This window comes from Hyperolius riggenbachi, chromosome 4, assembly GCF_040937935.1.
Source record: "Hyperolius riggenbachi isolate aHypRig1 chromosome 4, aHypRig1.pri, whole genome shotgun sequence".
Lineage (NCBI taxonomy): Eukaryota > Metazoa > Chordata > Amphibia > Anura > Hyperoliidae > Hyperolius > Hyperolius riggenbachi.
Window position 1 is genome coordinate 151238069 of NC_090649.1, and position 23914 is coordinate 151261982.

The following is a 23914-nucleotide window of genomic DNA, read 5'->3' on the forward strand; positions in this document are numbered from 1 at the left end:
AGGCAACCACTGGAAAGGCAGGTGGGGAGCATTAGAACCTGACACCACTCAGGTATAAGAAGTCGCTCTCTGTAGACAGGAAAGGTATGGGGATACACCCCTCCACCAAGGGTGGACTCAACTGATTGACAGAGGCACTTGTCCATGTTACAGACCCCCTTTTGCATTCTCCAAATGTATTGCCTGATGAAGTGGGATCCCGACCTGCGAAACGTGTTGCACCTTTGGAGTATCTAATAAATGTTACTGTGAATTATAGTAACATTTCACTGTTTGTTTTTTCCCCGAGGGAGGTAAGTCCACCATACTTCCCCCTTTTTAACATTTTTTTTTAACTGTTTTATCCTTACTGGCACCTCTGTATACCTACCTACAATCTTGTGGTAAAATAGCTTACTGCAATGCCACAGTGTAAAAGGCGGCCTATAAGTCCAAATCCAGTGGTGTCCAAAAGTAAATCATTTATCCACGTTTCACTACATATAACACATGATTCAACTTACAAACAAATTCAACTTGCAAACAAGTTACATTCCAGGGGTTTGTTTGTAAGTAGGGGACCACCTGTATTAGAAGTAAGCAGGGCATGGTAATGATTGGCTATTATTGTTATTACTATTGATTTATAAAGCGTCAACATATTCTGTGACACTGTACAAAGTAAGAAGCAAAAATGGGGCACAAAATAATACAGACAATGGTAAACACCAGTATACAACATACTGAAACGGTACAAAATACAGAAACGGTACAAAATACAGAATTGGTAATTACAGTGACAAAATTAATATGAATAAATGTGTAACCAATTCCAAGACACAAAAGGGTGAGAGAGCCCTGCCCTTCCGAGCTTACAATCTACAGCAGGACAGCCTATATTGCAGAGTATTTGATCTAATGCTAAACAGAAAGTGGGTGGAACTCTTTTCTAGTACAAAGGAAATGGAAGTATTAGCTAACAGGAAGAAGAAAGGAATATCTCTCTAAGAACTCTTCATTAACCCCCCTGGCGGTATAAAAAAATCCGCCAGGAGGCAGCGCAGCAGTTTTTTTTTGTTTCTTTTTTCTTATATCATGTAGCGAGCCCTACATGATAGCCACTGCTCAGCGGCATCCCCCCGCCCGCTTCAACCGCCTTCGGCGATCTCCGATCAGGAAATCCCGTTCAAAGAATGGGATTTCCTGGAGGGCTTCCCCTGTCGCCATGGCGACGGGGCGGGATGACGTCACCGACGTCGGGACGTCATTGGGAGTCCCGATCCACCCCTCAGCGCTGCCTGGCACTGATTGGCCAGCGCGGGGAGGCGGCGATCGGTGTGCTGACGCAGCTAGCAAAGTGCTAGGTGCATGCAGCAAAAAAAAAAAATTAAACAAATCGGCCCAGCAGGGCCGGAGAAAACCTCCTGCGCGGCTTACCGCCAAGGAGGTTAATGCATCTATATATTCTTTATGTGATATGTACACTATAGTGTACATAAGGACACTATTCAATTAGCTTTTTCTTCTGAGTTTTCTCCAAGGTGATCTTTTCTAACTTGTCAATAAAATGCCATCAATATTCCAAAATATTATTTTTGATAATACTTTTTGCGTTTACTCTTCGGTACTTTTTCAGTTGCAAAGTGCTGAAAATTTAGTTTATATAGAAGATGAAAAATAAACTCCTAGGAGAAAACTCAGGAGAAAAAGTTAACTGAATAATGGCCAGAAAGTTTTTGCTGATGATAGATAATTTACCCTAAACGTCCTACTATCCGGGTTCACCCTGCATAGATATTCTGCACCTTTGATCTCTCACATCCTGAAAGTTATGAACATGTTAGATAATAACATGCTAGGTGATCAAGTTAGACAAGCTCATCATCACTAAAAAAACTACTTTATATAAATCAATAATACTCATATTAGTGAGTCACTAAACCACAGTAAACAGTAACGTTTTTCATTACATCAAAAATGTTACATTAAGATTTGAAGCACATGTGGTAGATCTGTACACACCTTAATGTCACGGCTGAAGTTGCTTATGTTTGGCCACTGAGCATTGGTCAGGTGGTAGTTCACCCAACGAAGCAGGAGTTCTTCAGGAGACAGTTTCATCAAGTCTTCCAGCGTCTCCCCATCCATCAGCAATGCAATAAGAGCTGGAAAAGGGAACATGATTTACAGCTGAGAACTTCTCCAGATGAAAAAAAAGGGGCATTTGTCAATTATTCGGCTATAGAATATCCCCCCTCCCCCCCAAAAAAAGACTTTAATTGGACACCTTTTATAGTTCTAATTCTTCAGTGAAGGAGATTCCTAAATACTTATCAGTATGGGCAATCCACTTACTCTGACCAAAACATTCTAGCTAATTTGAAAAGTTCTATGCTGCTATAGCATAGAGTATATATCATATAGCAGCATAGAGGGTGCTATTGTGGCTAGGAACGCGAAGAATCACTCGCATTTCCTGCCTGTCGGCTCCTGTCGCCGAAACCGGAAGTGGCTGCCGGCGGGGCCAGGAGCATCTGATGGAGTCCGCGTGGGCACAATACAGCTGCAGGGGGCTGAGTAAAACTGATTTTTTCCACAGACTTAAGTGTCCCTTTAAAAGCTTGGGTGAATGTTAGTATTTTCTTTAGACTGTCTAAGTAAGTATGATAGAGTAGCACAGTATGTTGAAGATAAATGGTGTCAAAGGCATCATTTTTTTTTACTGTACCATTCTTACCTAAATTTTTAAAAGAGATTACGGGTAGTCCCCAACTTACGAATGCCTGATTTACAAACGACCTGCCGATATGAACGGCATGGATTCTGTGTTTTAAAGGGAACAAGTCAAAAAAAATTTCAAATTGGACTTGTAGTTTTAGAGAAAATAGATTCTAAAAAGTTCAGAGAAAAATGGCTTTAAAACTTGTATAAGCAGGTACAAAGGGCAGAGGTGACACATAGGGGGACACTGGAGGCACAGGGGGGGCACAGAGGAACTACAGGGGATAGAGATGGCACAATGTTCCAACTTAAGAACAGATTCCGGTTAAGAACGAACCTACAGTCCACTATCTCGTTCGTTAACCGGGGACTACCAGTACACATTTTCTGCCAAGCACTTAATTAACATCTGCTGTAGTATGGCAGCCTCAGCTTTTGGCTTTCAGGCATTATTCTCATCTCCTTCCAGAGCAGCAAGGACACGTACTAAAAGACAGCAAAGCCTACTGAACCACAGAACCTAGCCCTAGCTATGCACTTAAATGTTTCTGTAACACTCCAGTGTGTTGGAATAGCGGTCTCAATCACATTCACACAATCCTGCATCCATAACACCTAAATCATGGGATGAAACCAAACAACTCAACATGAAATTATCAGCAGTACTAGACAGTGCTAAACACCTCCACCAAACCTAATGAATAACTACCACAACAGAGGCAAATAATTAGTATTGACACCACAAAGACGCTTTAAGGCTTGTGGCTGCCCAGAGTGTTTGTAAAGATGACAACAAGGTCAATGGAAATCACTAGAACAGGAAACAGAGGGAAGGATCAGAGTCATGGAGCAACACAGTAATGGAGTACATAGCTGGACTGTCAGACAATCTTAGGAGTCTTTTTAAAGGGAACCTTAACTCCCCCCCCCAAAAATGAGTTTTACTTACCTGGGGCATCTACCAGCCCCCTGCAGCCATCCTGTGCCCTCACATTCACTCACGGCTCCTCTGGTCCTCCGCCACCAGCCAGTTTCGTTTTTGCCGACTCGGAGTCAGCGGGCAGCCAGGCATACCTTTGCACGCATTCCCGCTGGTGCAGGAAGCTTTCGTGGATATTAACACGTAAATTTAAAATTTTTATGCATTGCGCCTGCAGCACATAAAAATGTACGTGAATGTCCGCAATAGCTTCATGCACCAGTGGGAATGCGTGCAAAGGTACACGTTACAGCCTGCCGACTATGAGTCGGCAAAAATGAAACTAGCTGGCGGCGGGGGACCAGAGGAGCCGTGAGTGACTGCGAGGGCACAAGATGGCTGCAGGGGGCTGGTAGATGCCCCAGTTAAGGTTCCCTTTAACAAACGTCATATCCCTGTTTTCTTCAAACCTAGAAACACACCCAAACATAAGCAAAGTAACCTGGTGTATGCATTCCAAGTGTAATGAGGAGTGCAAAGAATCATCCACTGGGGAAACCAAGTGACTTCTGAATAAGGACATGGTCTAACCAAGAAGGGATAACTATGCAAGTGAAGGCTACACTTCAAGGAAAAGGGGCACTGTTTTCAGGGTGGGGAGTTGTATATCTGGACAAAGAAAAAAAATGGTTTGCAACGGGAGGAAAAAGATCATTCATACCAGGGCTGGGCAAAGTACAGCCCACAGGCGTTATAAAGGCGGCCTGCCGCTAGCAGGACAGCTTCTTCTCCCTCCCGCCATCCTTTTAAAGCTACAACACCACAAAGAACTCACCCAAACAGAGGCACTTGTGGCTCCATACGATTGCTACTAAGGCACATTATTGACCTGAGGAAGTGGGATGACACCTACGAAATGCGTTATCTTTTGTTGTGCTTATAAACTGCATTTTTGAAATCTATTTAGACTACCATCCATAAGAAAGCAATTCTTACCGTATTTTAAACTGTTTTTACTGATTTTATTCATCTTTGGGTGCCTCCTACTTCGCTTTATTATTCAACTTTGTAAAATCCAGATGTTAATAAAATAAAATACAGATAATAATTACCTTCATTCTTGGAGATTTCAATGTCAGCAAACAACCCAGCTTTAATGATCTGCCACAGCAATCCTAGCACCAAGTGTGGCTTCCCTTCCTTTAAATCTTGAGCCCCTATGTTCACGACTGTGCACCCAATGGCAGAGGCCGAATTCAGAGCTAGATTAATATTTTCCTGAAACAAAAAAGTCAAGAAACAAAATTGGAATTATTTTTGTTACAAGTAAAGATATATACAATATGTGCTTTTTTATAAAACTTACGGAAATTGTAAACGGCGTTAGCTTAGACGTGTTGATGGCTCTCTCATCAATCGTGTCCGCCTGGGACAAGTTGACCATTTTGCTAAGTTAATTGAAAAAAAAAAACAAATGATAGAAAATATACTTTACAGATAATATTTGCGTGCTTAGTTGAATTTTAAGACATAAAATTCACACAATTTTCGGAATTATGTTTTGTGTCATTTTTCATCCCAAAGCTGTGAACATGCTCCACAGGACAGAAGCCATGTGTTGAAAATATTTAGAATTATAAGATAGTATGCAATTTATATGAAAGAACCTGTGGGCTTTTGAGTGCAATATGTGTCTACCACCACAGAAGTCAGTGTAGCATCAAATAGTCCCAAATGTTGCTTGGCACTAATAGATCAAAAATGTTTCCAGCACCACCTTTACTCACCGGCTCCAAGGACCATACAAAATGGTCATTTGTAATGTATATGTTGTATAATCCATACCCGTCCGGTCTAATTGGGCTTGTGTGGTGTAGTGTTGAATTACAATCTTCCCTCCAATTCAAGTATGGCCTCATAAAGAAGAGAGGTCAAAATAGTGTATTACCTTTTTAAAATACTACCTAATAAAAGGCAAGTGTCCCTGCGTCCTGTCCCTGTGTCAGTGCTTTTGCACTACTGTGCATGTCCTGCACTGACAGCCGTTGGGACAGGAAGCTGGATGGACCAAGGGGTGTGCAGGCGGTGACGGACCTAGAGCCCGTTTTTAAACGGGTTTAGGTAACTAGTGGTTTTATAATCTAAAATCTAAAAAAAAGACACTCACAGTGCAACAGACAGATATTATAAAACTGTGAGTGTGCTTTCATTAGATTATCACAGTGGTAGGTACTGTAAATTTTGGGCACTTTTAAGGATCAGTAGCAGTAAGTGACATGAATACCGTACTCTATAAAAATGCTGCAGAAAATGTCAGTGCAGTACACAGTAACAATAATGATAAAAATAAAGAAACACTGCGTAACAGTAATCTAAGTTAATTTATTATCATATATTACATTGTATTACATATCAGATTATCTTGTAATCCTTTGGCAGGGTCTCCAACCCCCTTCCCCCATGTATCTTGCTTGATCATGCACCCTCATCATCGTGCCCCCTTCCCATAGACTAACTTGGACTTAAACTATTTGGTCGCTAAGACCACCGCTCCATTGCATGATCTTCTATCTTGTACTGGTTTCTTTGTATGGCCTAGTGCTGTCTGTCACCCTTATTTGTCTTTGTCTGCACCCCTATTTATTGTATAATATTCTGGCACTTTATGAATTCAATAAATAATAATAAAAGTATAATGAAAAATATCATGTACAAGAGTCTTTAGTAGATAGACCTGTAAGACCAACAGGAACTACTCAAAGTGGAATAATGGTTAGAGCCCATCCAATGGCTGCAGAAGACCAGGATTCAGTATTTCTATTACGGAACTAAGCAACAGTCCATACTCCTTGCATGGCACTTTATGGAGTTCATCTTAAACATAGAAATACAGGTATGTTATACTCAAATGTCTATTCCAGGCATGGGCAAACTTGGCTCTCTAGCTGTTACGGAACTACAAGAACCACAATGCATTGCAGGAGTCTGACAGCCACAGTCATGACTCATAAAGGCAAATGCATTGTGGGACTTGTAGTTCCGGAACAGCTGGAGGGCCAAGTTTGCCCATTCCTGGTCTATTCTCATCATTTTAAAGTGTAATTCCAGGAATTTTACTTGAACTAAGCTTTTATTTCCCCTACATCATCTTATGCTCTATGTTACTTGAAGCTCTCTTATGCTGGCTATCATTTTTTTTGTACCATTATTTTATATGATATTATTTCCTCTTGTGCTGTGCAGCAGGTCACCAGCTAGGCCAGATGTTGGTCAGATCTAGGGATGGTCGGAAATGCCAATTTCCGATTTCGCGGTAAATCCGCATTCCGCCATTGCCAAATACCGTGTCCGCTTTCCGCTACCAATTTCCGCATTCCGATACGGAATTTCCGCCGGAAATCGTGGAAATTCCGCCCGACTTTAACATCTATTTTCTCAAAAACGATAAGGTCTTTTTGAAAACTTTTTTTTGCATCTTGTTCAGGTGATTCTGTTTAATAAACCCTGAAAATGTGGTGTTTCTAAGACTTACGGGGGCTTTGCTATTAACCGCTAAATTCGGCGGATTTTTACTGCAATGTAAATGCAGAAAATAGGCAGATGCAAATTTTCTGCATTTTACATTACAGTAAAAATCCGACGACTTTAGCGGTTAATAGCAAAGCCCCTGTAAGTCTTAGAAACACCAAATGTTCAGGGTTTATTAAACAGAATCTCCTGAACAAGATGCAAAAAAAAAGTTTTCAAAAAGACCTTATAGTTTTTGAGAAAATAGATGTTAAAGTCGGGCGGAATTTCCGCGATTTCCGGCTGAAATTCCGTGATTTCCGCATTCCGATGCGGAAATGCAATTTCCGATCGGAATTTCGGAAATTGCATTTCCACGGAATCCGAATGAGCATCCCTAGTCAGATTATTTAACCAAAACCCAGACAAAGGTCTCTAGGCTCTTCAGAACAAGCCACAGTGCCACACCCACTTGTGATAACGCAGTTCACACAGGTTCTCATGGAGCTTCCTGTCTCTATAGCCACAAGATTGACTGCCATGATTTACAGGAGAGAGGTAGTCTTGGTGTTGGCGGCCTGTGCCTCCTGTAATATAATTGCATCTCATTAGCCATTCAATTATATTTCCCACCGCAATGCAACCCTGTGACAGTAGTCTAAAAATGGAGCAGTTTCTTTCTTTGATTTTTTTACAACAGAGACCAACTATGATTGCCATATTTAGACTATTTATTTAATTATGCTAGCTAGTTAGTTGTCATAATTCTTATTTGTATGTATTTTTTTAGAGGTAGCGGTTACTGGGAGTAAAGAGACATTGGTTCACCAACACCAAGCTTTATTTGCTGTCTAAGCTATTTACAAACTATTTACAATTTAAACAGGAAAGGTCTTTTCTAGGTTTCTACAGCTAAAAGGTGTAAAAAAAATAAAATAAAAAAGATAAAAAAAAAACCTGGAGCCTGATCTACTAAACTGAAGAACAAGAAATTGCTATCCTTCAGCAGCCATAATCATCAGGGTATGTTCTACCATATTGCGCCCAGTGTTGCCAACTCATCCCTTTAATTACTGACACATATGAATTATACAGGTTTCGTGGCTAGGTAGATGCAGGGAAGGCACTGATTATGTGTAAGTAGCCCCAGAACCTGTATAACTTAGATGTGTCAGTAATTAAAGGGATGAGTTGGCAACACTGATAGCGCCATGGCAGCGATGCAGTAATTGCAGACTTCTACAAGTCTCTGCAGATGAAAAGCCACAATTGCCTCCGCAGAAATGAACAAAAAAAAAAGAGAAGACATGGTCACATTTGCCTACTTAGTGTTGGTCATTGCACTGCCACAGCTGTAGGCAACCAGCATAATTTATTTAGAAAAAGAGATGCAGTCATGCAGTGTAGTGTTCAGCAATCCTTTTTGCTAAAAGCCATGCACTTTTGCGTATGCAGCAGTGAAAACTCAGAAGAAACAAATTATCAAAAAAAAACTATGAAGAAAAAACAAAACAAAAAACAGTGTGGACACCTCCCTTCCCTTCTCAACTTTATTAACCCTTAAAGCAATAGAGAGGATAGATGGGTGAAATTCTGCAGTTGAAGAAAAAAGAAAAAATACTTGAAAGTAGATTTGAGTAATCCACTGGATTTGAATAAGAGCTTCATGTATTAAACTGCCAGATCGTGTAATAATGTCAGATCAGTCATTTATCATATCATGTTTTTAGGACCCTTAATATGCTCAAAGAACACCTATAGTCCATGTCCATGTCTGTATTCTATGTCTGTTCTACTACTGTTTTATTTATTTTTAATACCATGTAAATGAGGTATTAAAGTTTTAAAATGCTAATATTTCAAATTATAATGCTGAAAAAATAATCTATACAGCAGTAATATATTTTGCAGAGAAATAATTTTTATACAGAAGTATTACAGCAATTATTTTATGAATATGTTGGGTAGCAATACTGAAATTGAAAAGAGCTGGACATGTTGCCAAGTCATAAAAAATGTATATCCCTCTTCTGTTTCCTATTAAGATAAGAAGACAATACAGGCGGCTAATCCATGTGGAAAGAGAACATATTAATGTTTGTTCTGTTTTAAGGATGGAAAAACATAGAATGTTGACAGGTATGCTGTCCTTGCGATTTTCAAGCATGTCTCATGCAAGTCTATGGGTCAGCCCAGACACTTGTTCAATGAACCCATTACTGATTCCACCTCAGCAGTTGTTTGTCTGAAAGTGGATGCCTGCTAGTGGGGAGAATGCATAAATATGAATCTTTAAATGTAAAATTAATGTAAAAATATGGCTGATCAATAGTGCTCATGAAGACAGCAGAAAGTCCCATCACAAATTTTAGGCAAATATAATAAGAACTTAAAGAGACTCTGTAACTTCAAAAAGATCCCCTGGGGGGTACTCACCTCGGGTGGGGGAAGCCTCCGGTTCCTAATGAGGCTTCCCACGCCGTCCTCCGTCCCACGGGGGTCTCGCTGCAGCCCTCTGAACAGCCGGCGACAGGTCCGACTGTAATTTCAATATTTACCTTTGCTGGCTCCAGCGGGGGCGCTGTGGGTGCTTTCGGCTCGGAAATAGACGGAAATACCCGATCTCCGTCGGGTCCGCTCTACTGCGCAGGTGCCGGAGACTTACTTATTTCCGCCTACTTCGGAGCCGACAGCCGTCAGAGCGCCTGCGCAGTAGCCAAGAAGGTAAATATTACGTCAGGGCTGTACGGAGGGCTGCAGCGATACCCCCGTGGGACAGAGGAGGACGGGGGAAGCCTCATTAGGATCCTGAGGCTTCCCCCACCCGAGGTGAGTACCACCCAGGGGACGTTTTGCCGTTACAGTTCCTCTTTAAGAGGTGTACTCAATGTATATACTCTTAACTTTCTAAGTTAGAAGTTAGAACGTTCCATGCTTTCAGCTCTCAATGGGGTTAAATCACTTAACAAAATAGCATAACCTCCTGTTACTCACGCTATTTCCACAGCGTGCCTTCAATCGAATTGGCTGCGCGTTACACGCGCTAGTAGCTGTGTAGCCCTCGTAATCACAGGAGCGCACGCTATGCTACGTGTAGTGCAGCATAGCGAACGCTATTAACTCGGGCCACTCTGAGCCCCTTCGAGTCCACTAACTTTAATGGATGTGATCCCTGCACTTTGATTGGCCCAATAGGCTGCTTGTCACTTGACAAGCAGCTGATTGGGCCAATCAAAGTATGGGGATCACGTCCTTTAGAGTTACTGGACTCAAAGGATCCAAAATATTTGCAGGGAGCCAGCGTAGGTTAATAGTGTTCGCTATGCTGCACTACCCGCAGCATAGCGTGCACTCCTGTGATTACGCACGCTATGCGGCTACTAGCATTCAGAGCGTGAAGCCAATTACATTTAACACACACCATGGTAAGAGCGCAAGTAACAGGAGGTTACTTGCGCTATTTTGTTTAGTGAATCAACCCCAATGTCTGATATTAATTTCTCCAGGTTTTTATCAAGTTACTAATCACAAAACAGTTCTTACATCCCAGCAGTGGCTAAGAGAGAGTTATTCACGTAACAGCTCTTACCTACTAGCAGTGGCAAAGAGAGGTATTCATGTAATACTTCTTACCTCCTAACAGTGGCCAAGAGAGGGTATTCACATAACACCTCTTGTCTCCCAGCGGTGGCCAGGGGAGGGGTATTCACATAACACATCTTGTCTCCCAGCGGTGGCCAAGGGAGGGGTATTCACATAACAACTCTTACCTCTCAGCGGTGGCCAAGAGAGGGGTATTCATATAACACCTCTTGTCTCCCAGCAGTGGCCAAGAGAGGGGTATTCATGTAATATTTCTTACCTCCCAGCGGTGGCCAAGAGATGGGAATTCACATTACAACTCTTACCTCTCAGCAGTGGAAAAGAGAGCATATTCACATAACACCTCTTGTCTCCCAGCAGTGGGAAAGAGAGGGATATTGTCCAGAACTCCGTGGTACTGGAGTGTACTGAAGATTGCTGGGCAGTTCAGGACTGGCTGACGGAGAATATAGCAATGGCCATGTGACTATTGCTATTTCTGAGATATGCACACTGTATATTTAGATTTGTGGGAAAACTACAACTCATGATAAAACAATAGTAGTTACCTTGTCTGACAAAGGTGGCCACACATGATATCATTAAAAGATTTGATTTTACAGGAATTCAATCAAAACAATTGGTGTACAGAAAAATCAAAAGGGTTTCTTTTAATTTGAGCGAGAAATCTGATTTTTTCAAAAACATGCTTGTAATCCAAAGCACTCTTGTATCAAATTATTATTAGCTACATTTGGAATCTCTCATTTGCAGAGGTGAATCTGTGCGGTCTGACATGCTAAGAACAGTGTAATATTGAAGCAGATTTTTTGAAAACAGGTATTAGGTTTCATACACTACAGTATTACAAATGTTTATGTTGCACATAAGATACATTTCCTCTGCTCTCTGTGAGAGAAAGCTCTGCCTGTCTCTGACTGAGCTCAGAAAAATGTGAAAGGAATTAGATAACAGTAATCAAATAGATAAGCAGTGAAATGTATACACCAGTACTTAGCAGCACTTCCCAAATATTTCCTATCTCAATTTGAAAAAAAAATGTTAATCGATAGTGTCCCTTTAAGTATGATCCTGCAGCTTCAAAGAGAGAAGAACCATTGTTTCAGTTGTGAGGACGTGTCGTGCATATATGCTTTCTGTGGTTGTATATGAAGGCTTTCTTGCATATCATGTGACAATTTCATAAAATGTTTAGCTTGTTTTGCTTTTAGTTTTAAACCAAGTTACTTGCAATCCAAGAATTCACTGTATAAGTTGGTTGGCATTGCCTGATTTTTTTGGCACAATTTTAATGAAAATTGAATGGTTTAGGGCCCGTTTCCACTAGAGCGAATCCGCATGCGTTGTCTGCATGCGGATTCGCATAACCAATACAAGTGGATGGCCCTGTTTCCACTTGTCAGTTTTTTCCTGCGTTTTTCTGTGCAGGATTTTTCTGCACGGTAGAGCATGCAGAATTCGCCTGCGTGTGGAATGCAGGCGATTCGCAGGCAATGTATTTAATAGGGAAATCGCACATGCGTTTTTTGCCGCAATTTCACGTGCGAATTCGCACGAAAACTAATGTAAATTGAACCAGGCAGTGACATGGTTAAAATCGTTGATAGCCTGCCTATGCGAAATCGCGGCAAAAACCACACGTGGAATCGCATCTGTATGCGACTTCGTCAGCGGTGGAATCCCGGCGATTCGCACCGCACTAGTGGAAACAAGCCCTTAGGATAGTTTCTTGATTTTTTTTTCTTTTATTTATTTTTTCACAACGGAGGATAAAACACGTGTGTGATACATTGGTCAGATTTTTCAATTGTTACAATGAATCAAAAAAACTGATTGCAATTTTCAAATTGAAAATAAATAAAGAAATTGTATCATGAATGGCCACCTTGAAGGGAATCTGAAACCTATTTTAAAATAAAAAAAATAGATACTTACCTAGGGAGAGGGAAGGCTGTGGGTCCTAATAAGCCTTCCTGTTCTCCTGCCGATCTCTTCATTCCACTGCAGGCTCCACGGTTTGAATCTCCCGCAGCGGGAGTCTTCGTTTCGAAGGTGGGCAGCTCTGTACTGCGCACGCGCAAGTACAGATAGGGCGCTTGCGCATGTGCAGTATGGAGCGGCCCGCCCTCGGAAGCCCGAGTGCTACCGAAGGCTGCCAAAGTCTCCCCAACCCGGAAGAGAGCAACCTCGACCAAACTGGTCGTGGACTGCTAACGTAGGAGCCTGCAGGGGGAACGCGGACACCGGGAGGAGAACGGGAAGGCTCATTAGGACCCAGAGCCTTCCCTCTCCTTAGGTGAGTATCTGTTTTTTTATTTTCAAATAGGCTTTAGACTCACTTTAAGATACTGCTAGTTTCTTAGTTGTTTAAACAACTTGAGTTGTTATCCATGCAAAAGAGCTTCTCTGAGCTAGTCGAACCAAACTAAGTGCTGTTTTCTCAAGAGCTTAAACAGCCGAGAAACAGTGGGAGACCGCTTGTGATAAGGTTTTACTGCAAAAAATGTAAAAGGGTAATTTGATCTGCTTTGTTTTACAGCTTAAAATACAGAGTGTGTTTTCTAATCTCAAACTATGATAGTCTGATGCAATGATATACCAGTAAATAAAACTATATAACTGAAGATAAAAAATATGACAATCTTTTCTTTGCTACTAATGTTCTATTCATTATCCGTACTACACATACAATTCATAATCTCACAGGTTTATTTTCGCTTCAGATTTGCTTTAAGAACCAATCTTTACAAATAAAAAAACAAAAGCCTGTACAGGATACGTTTTCATATTACATGATGTTGTTGGTGTTATCTGTGTAAGAGAAGCGTATGGCGCAGAGTACAGAGAAGATCTGAAAAAAGTGGAATTAGAACTTACCAAAGTAAGATCCCATCCCTAAGCGATGTGAACAGGCTGTTATTGTTGGGGTTCAAGGGTAGAAGATGCTTGCAATGGGGATCATCTTTCAGTGCTTTATTTATCCAGTTAGCAAAAGCCACTTTCTCTTCCTCTGAAAGAAACAGGCACACAGAGATGTATTGAGGTAGCAGGGACACTATGAAAGTCTTTCCCTGAGATAACCCAAGCCTGACGGAGAACCACAGAGTATCACTTATCAGCCCATTCAGCGAGGCAGACAGGATGTTGTGTTACCTGAATATGAATGCTGCGTTCCCTGGCTGGAAATGGAAGAGGTCCCTCCTATGGCTGTTATTCCTTGACGCTTATTGATAAATTTTCGGAATGTTCGGCTCACATCTTTACTTTTCAGCTCTTGTGCTAACTGTGAAATGGATATTAAAGCAAATGACTTTCAAACTTTAACACCACATTCATTAAGAAACCCTAATGGGGCATATTATTGATACAAAAAGCTGTTTTGTAATTTAACTGAAAATCCAAGTAAGCTTTGATTTTCTAAGCATTACCAATAATCCAAATGAAGCTTCCTTGAAAGCATGCTAACAGGCCTTTCTTTTTATTTTGTTTCATATCACAATTCAAATTTCTGTCCAATACTTTCTATAAGTACCAAAGCTTGCATTTACTCCCGAGAAACCTTAATGGCCCATCAGCCATAGCAGGAAATCCAAATAGGATACTTGTCATGTCCCAAGACCTGGTTACATAATAAAATACTTTGAAAGAGGACTTCTCATAGGGCTGTATCACACCACAGGCAGTTCTGCGGCGATTGCCAGCGATCGGCAAAGTGCTAGTGCAGTGTCTACCTAACGGAGCTTTCACCCTGCAGCATTGTGATTGCAAAGGGATACATGCAGCATTCCAGGGGGTGACTGTGTTGCAATTCGGTAATCACCCCCTTATAAGCAGTCCTCAGCCACTGCAATATACAAAAATCCACTAGGTGGCACCAACAATAGTCATAGCAGATTTACTGCAAAGGAACATAATTCTGCTTCTTTTTGTTTCTTGGGGGCTTTTCAGATGCTTATTCAGTGCTGAGGAAAGCAGCAGCAGGTGAATGAAGAGGCACAGAAACCAATATCCAATCATCAACACTGCTGACACACATCACAACAAAGCTGAGCCAAACACTTGAACAATAGTAAATCGTGTCCAATCAGGAACAGTAGTGTGTGAATATTTATATGCTTAGGCTGCCGTAGTCAGTCAAGCTCAATTTTAGGCAGGGAGCACACTTAAAGCGTTTTTCTGCGAGATTCCCAGGCTCCCGCCTTACTGCGTTTGCTGTGTGATCGACGTTGAGATTGCATTTCCCACACATAATTTTCCACATTCGTTCTTGATTTTTCGGATACGGTGGAAAACACTTCAATTGTGAATGTGCGCATGGTGCAGAAGAAAGCGGTCCAGTTTAAAATCACAGAAAAGATGCCAATGCGGAACTTGAAGGTATGCAAATGACGTGGGATTCTCGATTGGCCCATTGATTAATTAGCCAGAGCTGCACAGCACATTTAGCTCTGTGCTTCAAAACGCCCACAAATCAAATAAGTGTGCTGCCAGTGAGTGCATAACTAGGCTTCAGTAAGGTAAATAATTATTACTGTCAGCTGCATTGCCAGGGGAAATGCAGGTGCAAATTTGTGTGCACTGAAAATATATAAAGAAGTACATTTACAATACTATTGATGAAACCAGGCATACAATATATATTGACTAAAGACAAAAAGTTTCATCAGTGCCTGTTTTCACATTAACTACCCAATGACGTCTGAGAAAATTTGCCTCAATAAAAATGTGCAGACATTAAATGGAAAGTGAAGAGGCAAAGGGGATTATTCCTCTTTACTGGTTTGTACTGCACTGTGGACACAAGCTTAATTGCTATGGAACTAGAACTGGCACTCTAAACATATTCCAATTCTCACATAATTTAGTAAACAAATCAGCTTGTAGTGTTTAACCTACACTTCCCTATCAACTACAAGAACAATGCATAACATGCCACTATTCATGTTGATTCACCGTAACTCATTTTGTTACGGACATCTGGCACACAAATCGTAACAGTGGTGAGTGTTCTGCTTCACGAACCAGTCACATTGTGATTACAATCACAGCAATTTGCACTAATTCTCTACATTTTCTGTAGCAATAGGTTTGACATAGCCTTAAAAGAAACCCAAGGTGAGAGACATACTGTATAGAGGCTGACATATATATCTCCATTTAACGAGAATCTGAAGGCAAATTAAAAAAACAAAACATATACTTACCTGAAGAGAGGGAAGGCTCTGGGTCCTATAGAGCCTTCCTGCTCCTCTCCTCGTACCGTCGTTCCTGCTCTGGTTCCCCCGTTAGCAGCCTCTGACCCATGGGTCAGAGGCTGCTCTCTTCCGCTTTGGGTGGGCCTTGGAAGTCTTTGGAAGCACTCACGTCGCTCCATGCTGTGCACGCGCGCAGTACAGAGCCGTCCATCTTCAGAAGCACTCGGGCTCCCGAAGACTTCCGAAACCTCCCGCCGGCAAGAGATTCGAACGGATGAGCCTGGGGAGGGGGGGAACAAGGGGATGAGGAGAGGAACGGAAGGCTCTAAAGGACCCAGAGCCTTCACTCTCCATAGGTAAGTATCTTTTTTTTTGTTTAATTTGCCTACAGATTCTCTTTAACCAATGCACATTGCCTGGCTGTGCCTCTGACAACACTGTGGCTTCACCACACACATAGCGCAATACAATTGCAGCCAAAATGCTGTATTGAGAATGGTCCCATATCTTGTTACAGCACTTTGCTGGTCGCTATGGTGAGGCCTGGGGTGCTTTTCATGAGCGTTTCACTACTGAAAAGCACCCCAGTGTAAATTAGGCCTCACCCAGGATGAATACAAAGAAAAGTAAAGTATTTCCGATGGTTCCAGGCTTCAGACACAGGAAAAGGTGTTACATATACAGTACATTTATTGTGAGGGTGCCAAATATTGTATCTTTTCTAAATTAAGCATATATACAGTTTAGCCCTATGTTAAACTTGTAATGTGGCAAAAGAAGTCCTGCGTGGATGTGTGAGATTTACAATCATGATCACATTACAGGGTGGAAACAAAGTGAAACAGCTACCAGTATGTGTTACTATTTCACTCACAGAAAGCAAAACTGCATTATCACAAGAGCTTTTCTGTTCCTGCAAAAACAGCAGAGCAGGATCATCCACCAGGTAACCTAGGCAGGTGCTTGGGGCGTAGTGGGTGTCAAGGGGCCCACCAGTCACCTTCTCTGACCTCTCTTCACTTCAGCTTATCAAACAGACCACAAGGGGTCCCAAAATCTACTATCTTGCCTAGGGCCCCATTACATCTTAATCCATATCTGAAAACCAGAACCACTGAACTTGCTATTACAAACTGACTAAATCTAGTTACCCCACAGGCTACATATTTTATCGTTCACTTTTTCCTTTTTCATATAGAGCTGAAATGTTATAAACTCACTGAGACAAACTCTTGGAAGTCGATCTTGCCATCCTTGTTCCGGTCAGCCCCCGCAAATATCTTCTCTACGATCTCTCTCACCCTGTAGCCTGGCAATGGCAGGTTGGCTTCTTTAAACACTTGGTGAAGTTCATAGTCATTAATATGACCACTGTTATCAATATCTGCAGAAAGAACATAATACTTTTTTTAGTAAGCCCTTATATCTTGACACACAGGAGACATACACATATAACAATAAACTAATCTAGACCTAAACAAAACTATTGCCTAAAATATATCCCATGAAGGTCTATGTAAACAGAAATTCACTAAATGTATAGAAACTGATACTGAAGACATCTGAATCTGCAGATGCTTTGTGATAGTATAATTTCCAACGTGTCTTGAGCTTATTAAAGAGAACCCGAGGCGGTTCCATGGGGGGCAGAGGCATGTTCTCTGCCTCATGACATGCCTCTGTGTCCCCCCACCGCCACTCTCTGCCCCCCCCCCCCCCCACCGCGTTATAGCCCCCCGAGATTAGCGACAATAGTTGTGGCTATTTCAGAGGTAAACATAGGGGAGAGGGATTCCCTGTTTAAAATGCCCGCCAGGAGCATTTCTGCAAGGTTTCCAGAGCTGCCATTGGGCAGCTCTCTCTCCCTGGCCGCGCCTCCTGCCCCATTCCTGCACGCTATGAGAGACACAGTCTCTCCTTGCAGCGTCATGACCGAGAGGTCAGGAAAGTGAAAGTGAGCCATTGTGGCCCACGGGAGCGCAGGGAGAAGCAGTTTTTGCGGCTACCTGTTTCGCTTAGCCCCCCGGATCAGGTAGCCTACATTTTGTTTAATTTTATGAGCCCACATCGGGCTTTCTTTAAAGAGCTAGTATGCAAGATGCTCATTATTTTACATTATTTAAAGTAAACCTGTAGTCTCCCGAGTCCCAAAGAAAAAAAAGTTAGATACTTACCTAGTTTTGGGGAAGCCTCTGAATAGTCTAGAGTCCAAAGGCTTCCCATGTCTATAGTGAACTGTCAACAGCTTAGAACTCAATATGCCTCCATTGTCATCCTGTCTGTCTTGTATCTGGCCTCTTCATAGAAGCAAACAATAGCAGAGATCTTTTTCTATGACAGAGATGGATTCAGGGGTGTACTTCGCTAGCCAGGGCCCGTTGCGTAACTCCCTCCCTTACCCCCCACTGCCCCCCCCCACCTGCAACGTGGGGGGGGGGGGGCATTTTCAGGGGCTAAGGGGCACCGTCCTTTGGCAAGGGGAGCAGAGCAACAGCATACATTGCCTTCATCCAGTGGAGTGACAAGGCTTCATTCCTCTCTTCACTACAGCCGCTGTGCACTATAGAGGAGCAAGAAGGTGACCCTCCACGGGATGAAGATAATGTATGCCTCCGCTGTGATCTTCTTGCCAGAGGACCAGGTACCCTTAGCCCCCCCACACACACACAACGGCAGGGGTTGCAGGGGCTGTTATGCTCCTGGTCACGGAGGGATTTCTGAAAAGGCCACATAGACCAGGGCTACACAGCTGTGGCTACACAGTTCTCCCTCGTCTGATTTTTATCAGCCATAACATGCTGCTGTAACATTTAAATGATCAGAAAATCCAACCGGATGCAGATGTAGATAGATGAATCAGCAATGGCAGCCAAGGGGGAAAATCATACATTCCACTGATGATACCAAACTGACAATCCCAAAGAATTCCAAGCAGATGATTTTTCAACCGATCATCCTCAGCATGAAAGATTGCTGTAGCAAGAATAATATGCTTGCTTACAAAACCCTGTACATGTCATGCCCTAGGCTGGTGTATCCCCCATGCTCAGCAGAGGGTGCTTTGTATTACTACTCAGCACGGATGTCGCAGGAAGAGATTCTCGTACAGCTGTAGGAGGGAAGTGTTTTAGCTGGAAGGAGAGAGTGCTTTTAACCTGCTTCTTACTAAATGTAAAGCTTAAATGCAACTACAAATGCAAGTTTACAGTATATTGCTGAATACACTCTAAAGGAAAACCAACACATTCAAAATCTTTCCAAAATATCAGAAAGGTTTTGCGCGTTGCCGTGCGCATTTCAATAACATGTATTGTGTGCAATATGCAAGAACATCAGACGTACATAGACTGTATTGTGTGACATTCACACTTTGGGCTCGATTCACTAAAGTGTGATAACTGCTATCACAGCAGTTATTATGCGAGCTGCCACGCGCAAAGGTTTGTGCGCGCACAACGTTACTTCGCTTATCACGCAAAGTAACGCTGTTCGCACGTGGCAGCTCGCATGATAACTGCTGTGATAGCAGTTATCACACTTTAGTGAATCAAGCCCCTTATGCGCTGCGCAGCAGTGTGATGCGGCTAAACCATTCACTGTAGTAAATTAAATTAGCGACTCACTACATGGTAACGCAGATGGTGTCCAACTGCATGTGTTGCGTTCCGAACACACGCCTGTCTGCATTTGCCAATGTGAACTGACAATCCAGATGTTCTACCCAGATAGACTAATAGGGCCCATTGCCTTCAGATCCACCCCAAGAAAAACCCTAGCGGTATGGACAGATTCTCCGTCCAAACAAAACATGCTCTGAACAGTATAAACGTGCATACACATCAATACTCTCCTGCACTGTATACTAGACCCTTGCTTGACACATTTTGGAAAGTTACAGGAAAAAAAAAAAAAGTTTTAAAAATGTATTTTATCACTTTTTGCACAGAAATCCTGGGGAAATTGAACGCCAGGGAGGTTAAAGGGAACCTAAACTGATAGGGATTTGGAAGTTTCCTTTTAAACAATACCAGTTGCCTGGCAGTCCTGCTGATCTCTATGACTGCAGTGGTGACTGAATCACAAACCTGAAACAAGCATGTGGCTAATCCAGTCTGACTTCAGTCAGAGCACCTGATCTGCATGCTGGTTGAGGGGCTGTGGCTAAAAGTATTAGAGACATAGGATCAGCAGGAAAGTCAGGCAACTGGTATTATTTTAAAAGGAAAAATCCATATCCTGCTCAGTTTAGGTTCCCTTTAAGTCTTGACTAGAGATGGCCCGAACCTCCAATTCTCGGTTCGCAAACTGGGTTCGCGAACCTTTGCCAAACGTTCGATTCGCGCAAACTTTCGCGAACCACAATAGACTTCAATGGGGAGGCGAACTTTGAAAACTGGAAACATTTATGCTGGCCACAAAAGTGATGGAAAATATGTTTCAAGGGGTCTAACACCTGGAAGGGGTCATGGCGGACTGGGATAGACACCAAAAGTCCCAGAAAAATCTGGATTGGACGCAAAGCAGCGTTTTATGGGCAGAAATCACATTGAATGCTAAATTGCAGGCCTAAAGTGCTTTAAAACATCTTGCATGTACCGGTATACATCAATCAGGTAGTGTAATTATTGTACTGCTTCACACTGACACACCAAACTCACTGTGTAACGCACCACAAACAGCTGTTTGTGTAGTGACGGCTGTGCTGGACTGGTGCGCACCATGGCGAGATTGCTCTTCCTCACTCAGTGATGTCAGGTAATGTCTAACTTTCAATGGTTCTTTCTCTACCATTGTTAAAGCCTACATTTATTTTTTAAAATACTTGTTCTGCTTGCTGTTCAGTGCCTGCAACAAGAATCTTTTATGGAGGGCAAGTCTGCCATTGTGAGTGACCACTGGTAATAGCCGGGGAATCCTGGTTCGATTCCAGTCCGGAGTGGGAACCTAAGAAACGGCTACCACCACCACACATCCAAGGAAAGCAGCAGGCACGCTGTGGGCAAAGAACAGGAACAGCTACCACACATCCAAGGAAGGCAGCAGGCATGGCATGCACATCCCAAGGTAGTGACCAAAAGGAGGACTTTCGAGACCCTGCTGTAGATGACACTGATAGACTGTACCACCTGTAACAAGAATCTGTTATGGAGGGCAAGTCTGCCATCCATTCAAGCAAAAGGTATGCACTGACTGCCAGGTATGTGCAAAGATGCAGTGAAAGGTATGCATTGACTGCAAACAGCTGTTTGTGTAGTGACGGCCGTGCTGGACTGGTGCGCACCATGACGAGAGTGCAGGTGATGGTGGCTTTCCAGCCCATATGGTCGCCGGGCTGAGGTAGCTGAATGACAGAACAGTGACTGTCCAGCTGATCAAATTTGGTCTGTCCACAATGACGCAACGACCTTATTATCTTTGGTGTGCCACCCTCCGAGACACTCATATAGCCGGTGGTCATTGCTTCATTGTGATACACAAGCCCCTATACCGCGGCAAGGTAATGATCACAAAGGGAAATGGGCACATGTACATGCCTTATGTTTTGTTGTTGCAGCTGCACTGCAGCCAGAAAAATTAGGCAGGCATGTACATGCACCAGAAAAATTATTATAGTGGCTGCAAATTCAGGAATCTGCCTGGAGTCCTGGACCCTGTTGGTGGTGGCGGAGAAGGCAGTCAAGCGGCCTGCGGGCAGAGGTGCTGTGTGGGAAGCGACTTAGTCTTGGGGCAGGCAGCCAGTCACACAGCCTGCAGGCAGAGATGCTGTGTGTGGGGACTGATTTAGTCTTCGGGTGGGCAGTAGCCCTCCGGGATCCATGCTTCATTCAATTTGATAAAGATAAGGTACTGAACATTTGTGACTTAGGCGACTTCTCTTCTCAGTGACAATGTCTCCAGCTGCGCTGAAGGTCCTTTCTGACAGGGCAGCACGGTGGCGTAGTGGTTAGCTCTCTCTTGCCTTGCAGCGATGGGTCCCTGGTTCGAATCCCAGCCAGGGAACTATCTGCAAAGAGTTTGTATGTTCTCTCCGTGTCTGCGTGGGTTTCCTCCGGGCACTCCGGTTTCCTCCCACATTCCAAAAACATACGGATAAGTTAATTGGCTCCCCTAACAAAAATTGGCCCTAGACTACAGTACTTACACTACATAATATAGACATATGGCAATGGTAGGGATTAGATTGTGAGCTCCTTTGAGGGACAGTTACAAGATATATATATATATATACATTGTACAGCGCTGCGTAATATGTCGGCGCTATATAATTACTAAATAATAATAAATAATAATAATTCTGACAGGACGCTTGAGGCAGGGCAAGACAGAAGTTGGATGGCAAATTGGGACAGCTCTGGCCATAGGTCAAGCCTGCGCACCCAGTAGTCCAAGGGTTCATCGCTGATCACAGTGTCTACATCCACACTTAAGGCCAGACGTTGAAAGGCATGTTGGCTGGCTGTACATAGGTGGCGATACATGCCGCCGGACACAGCCACGAGCAGTGACGAGCTCCCCCTGCTTCTTTCAGGAACTCGTCTCCTCCTACTCCTCTCTGACTCCCCCTCTGAACTGTCCCCCTGTTCATCTCCTCTATTCGGAACATACATGGGATCCGTATCATCGTCATCATTATAATCATCCTGCCCAGCTTCGTTTGCCTCAGACACCTCCAAAACTGCACCACAGCAGGTACTTCATCATCCCCCTCCGCACACGTTACGTCCATAGTGTCGCCTAACTCAGACATATGAGGTGGTGTAACTTGCTTAGCGCCTTCATCTGGTTGTAACAATAATGGCTGTGCATCAGTGATTTCCCCACCAAATAATGCCTGCGAACTGTCAAATGTAGCGGATGTGGTACTTGGCGTAGCGCTGGTGGCTGCGGAATATGAGGTGTTCTGTGTTAAATAGTCAACCACGTCCTGACAATCTTGGGAGTTGATGGGACGTGCCTTCTTCTGAGCACTGTACTTTGGTCCAGGGCCGCACAAAATCACATCACCACGACCTCGCACAGACCTGCCGGGTGGCCTTCCTCTGGGTCTGCCTCTACCTCTGCCTTGTGAGAAAACGCGGAAAAGCCGCCGCATGTACTCAGAACAAGGCGGCTGATTCCGCGTCCAACGCGGCGGTTGGCACGCGTGGGTCTACATCTGGTGGTATGGCCAAACGTGGAGAAACCGCCGCATGCCTTGATGGCGGTGCGGCGGATTCCGCGTCCAATGCGGCGGGTGCTTTGCAACACATGTCTGGTGTGGCTGGGACTGATAGTCCACACAGGTTCAGAAGGACGCGCGTGCGTGCTGAGAGGCTGAACTTATATGACAGCCAGAAGGGAGTCAGCTGACCAGGCCAGTCAGCTGATGGTTCTACTACTTCCCATTGGTCCAGCACTTAGGGAAGGCGCTGGAGAGCGCCTTGCTATATATACTGGGTGCTGGTCATTCTCTGGTTGTCTGCCGTTGCGATCACTACGTTTTAGCACTCAGACCATATTGTCAGAATCTGTGATCTCTGTTATACTTCAGACTAGTTCCAGGGTGTTGATGATTACGGAGCTCACACCCAAGACTAGGAATACTGTGTATTTTCTGTGTTATACTTCAGACTAGTTCCAGGGTGTTGATGATTACGGAGCTCACACCCAAGACTAGGAATACTGTGTATTTTCTGTGTTACTTCAGACTAGTTCCAGGGTGTTGATGACTACGGAGCTCACACCCAAGATTAGGAATTAGCTTTACCATCCTGTTATACTTCAGACTAGTTCCAGGGTGTTGATGACTACGGAGCTCACACCCAAGATTAGGAATTAGCTTTACCATCCTGTTATTCTTCAGACTAGTTCCAGGGTGTTGATGATTACGGAGCTCACACCTATAGACTAGACATTGTTGATTATTTGTTATGACCTTCTGCTTCCCTGACCTCTCTTCTGATCTCTGATTTGGTACTTCGCTATATCTGATACTCCGTTGCCAAACCTT

At 43.2% G+C, this 23914-nt stretch overlaps 1 protein-coding gene across 4 annotated transcripts in view; it reads right to left on the bottom strand.

The window, feature by feature from the left end:
* The window catches only part of PLS1 (plastin 1), a 165105-nt gene that overhangs the window by 49789 nt on the left and 91402 nt on the right, over positions 1 to 23914 (bottom strand). For all 4 annotated transcript variants that reach the window (XM_068280783.1, XM_068280782.1, XM_068280784.1 and 1 more), the window contains 6 exons: positions 17145 to 17308; positions 13883 to 14012; positions 13607 to 13739; positions 4986 to 5067; positions 4732 to 4897; positions 2002 to 2144 (listed from right to left, as the gene is read on the bottom strand). In XM_068280783.1, the coding sequence (XP_068136884.1) occupies positions 2002 to 2144; positions 4732 to 4897; positions 4986 to 5067; positions 13607 to 13739; positions 13883 to 14012; positions 17145 to 17308 (818 nt within the window). The remainder of the gene's footprint in view (positions 1 to 2001; positions 2145 to 4731; positions 4898 to 4985; positions 5068 to 13606; positions 13740 to 13882; positions 14013 to 17144; positions 17309 to 23914) is intronic.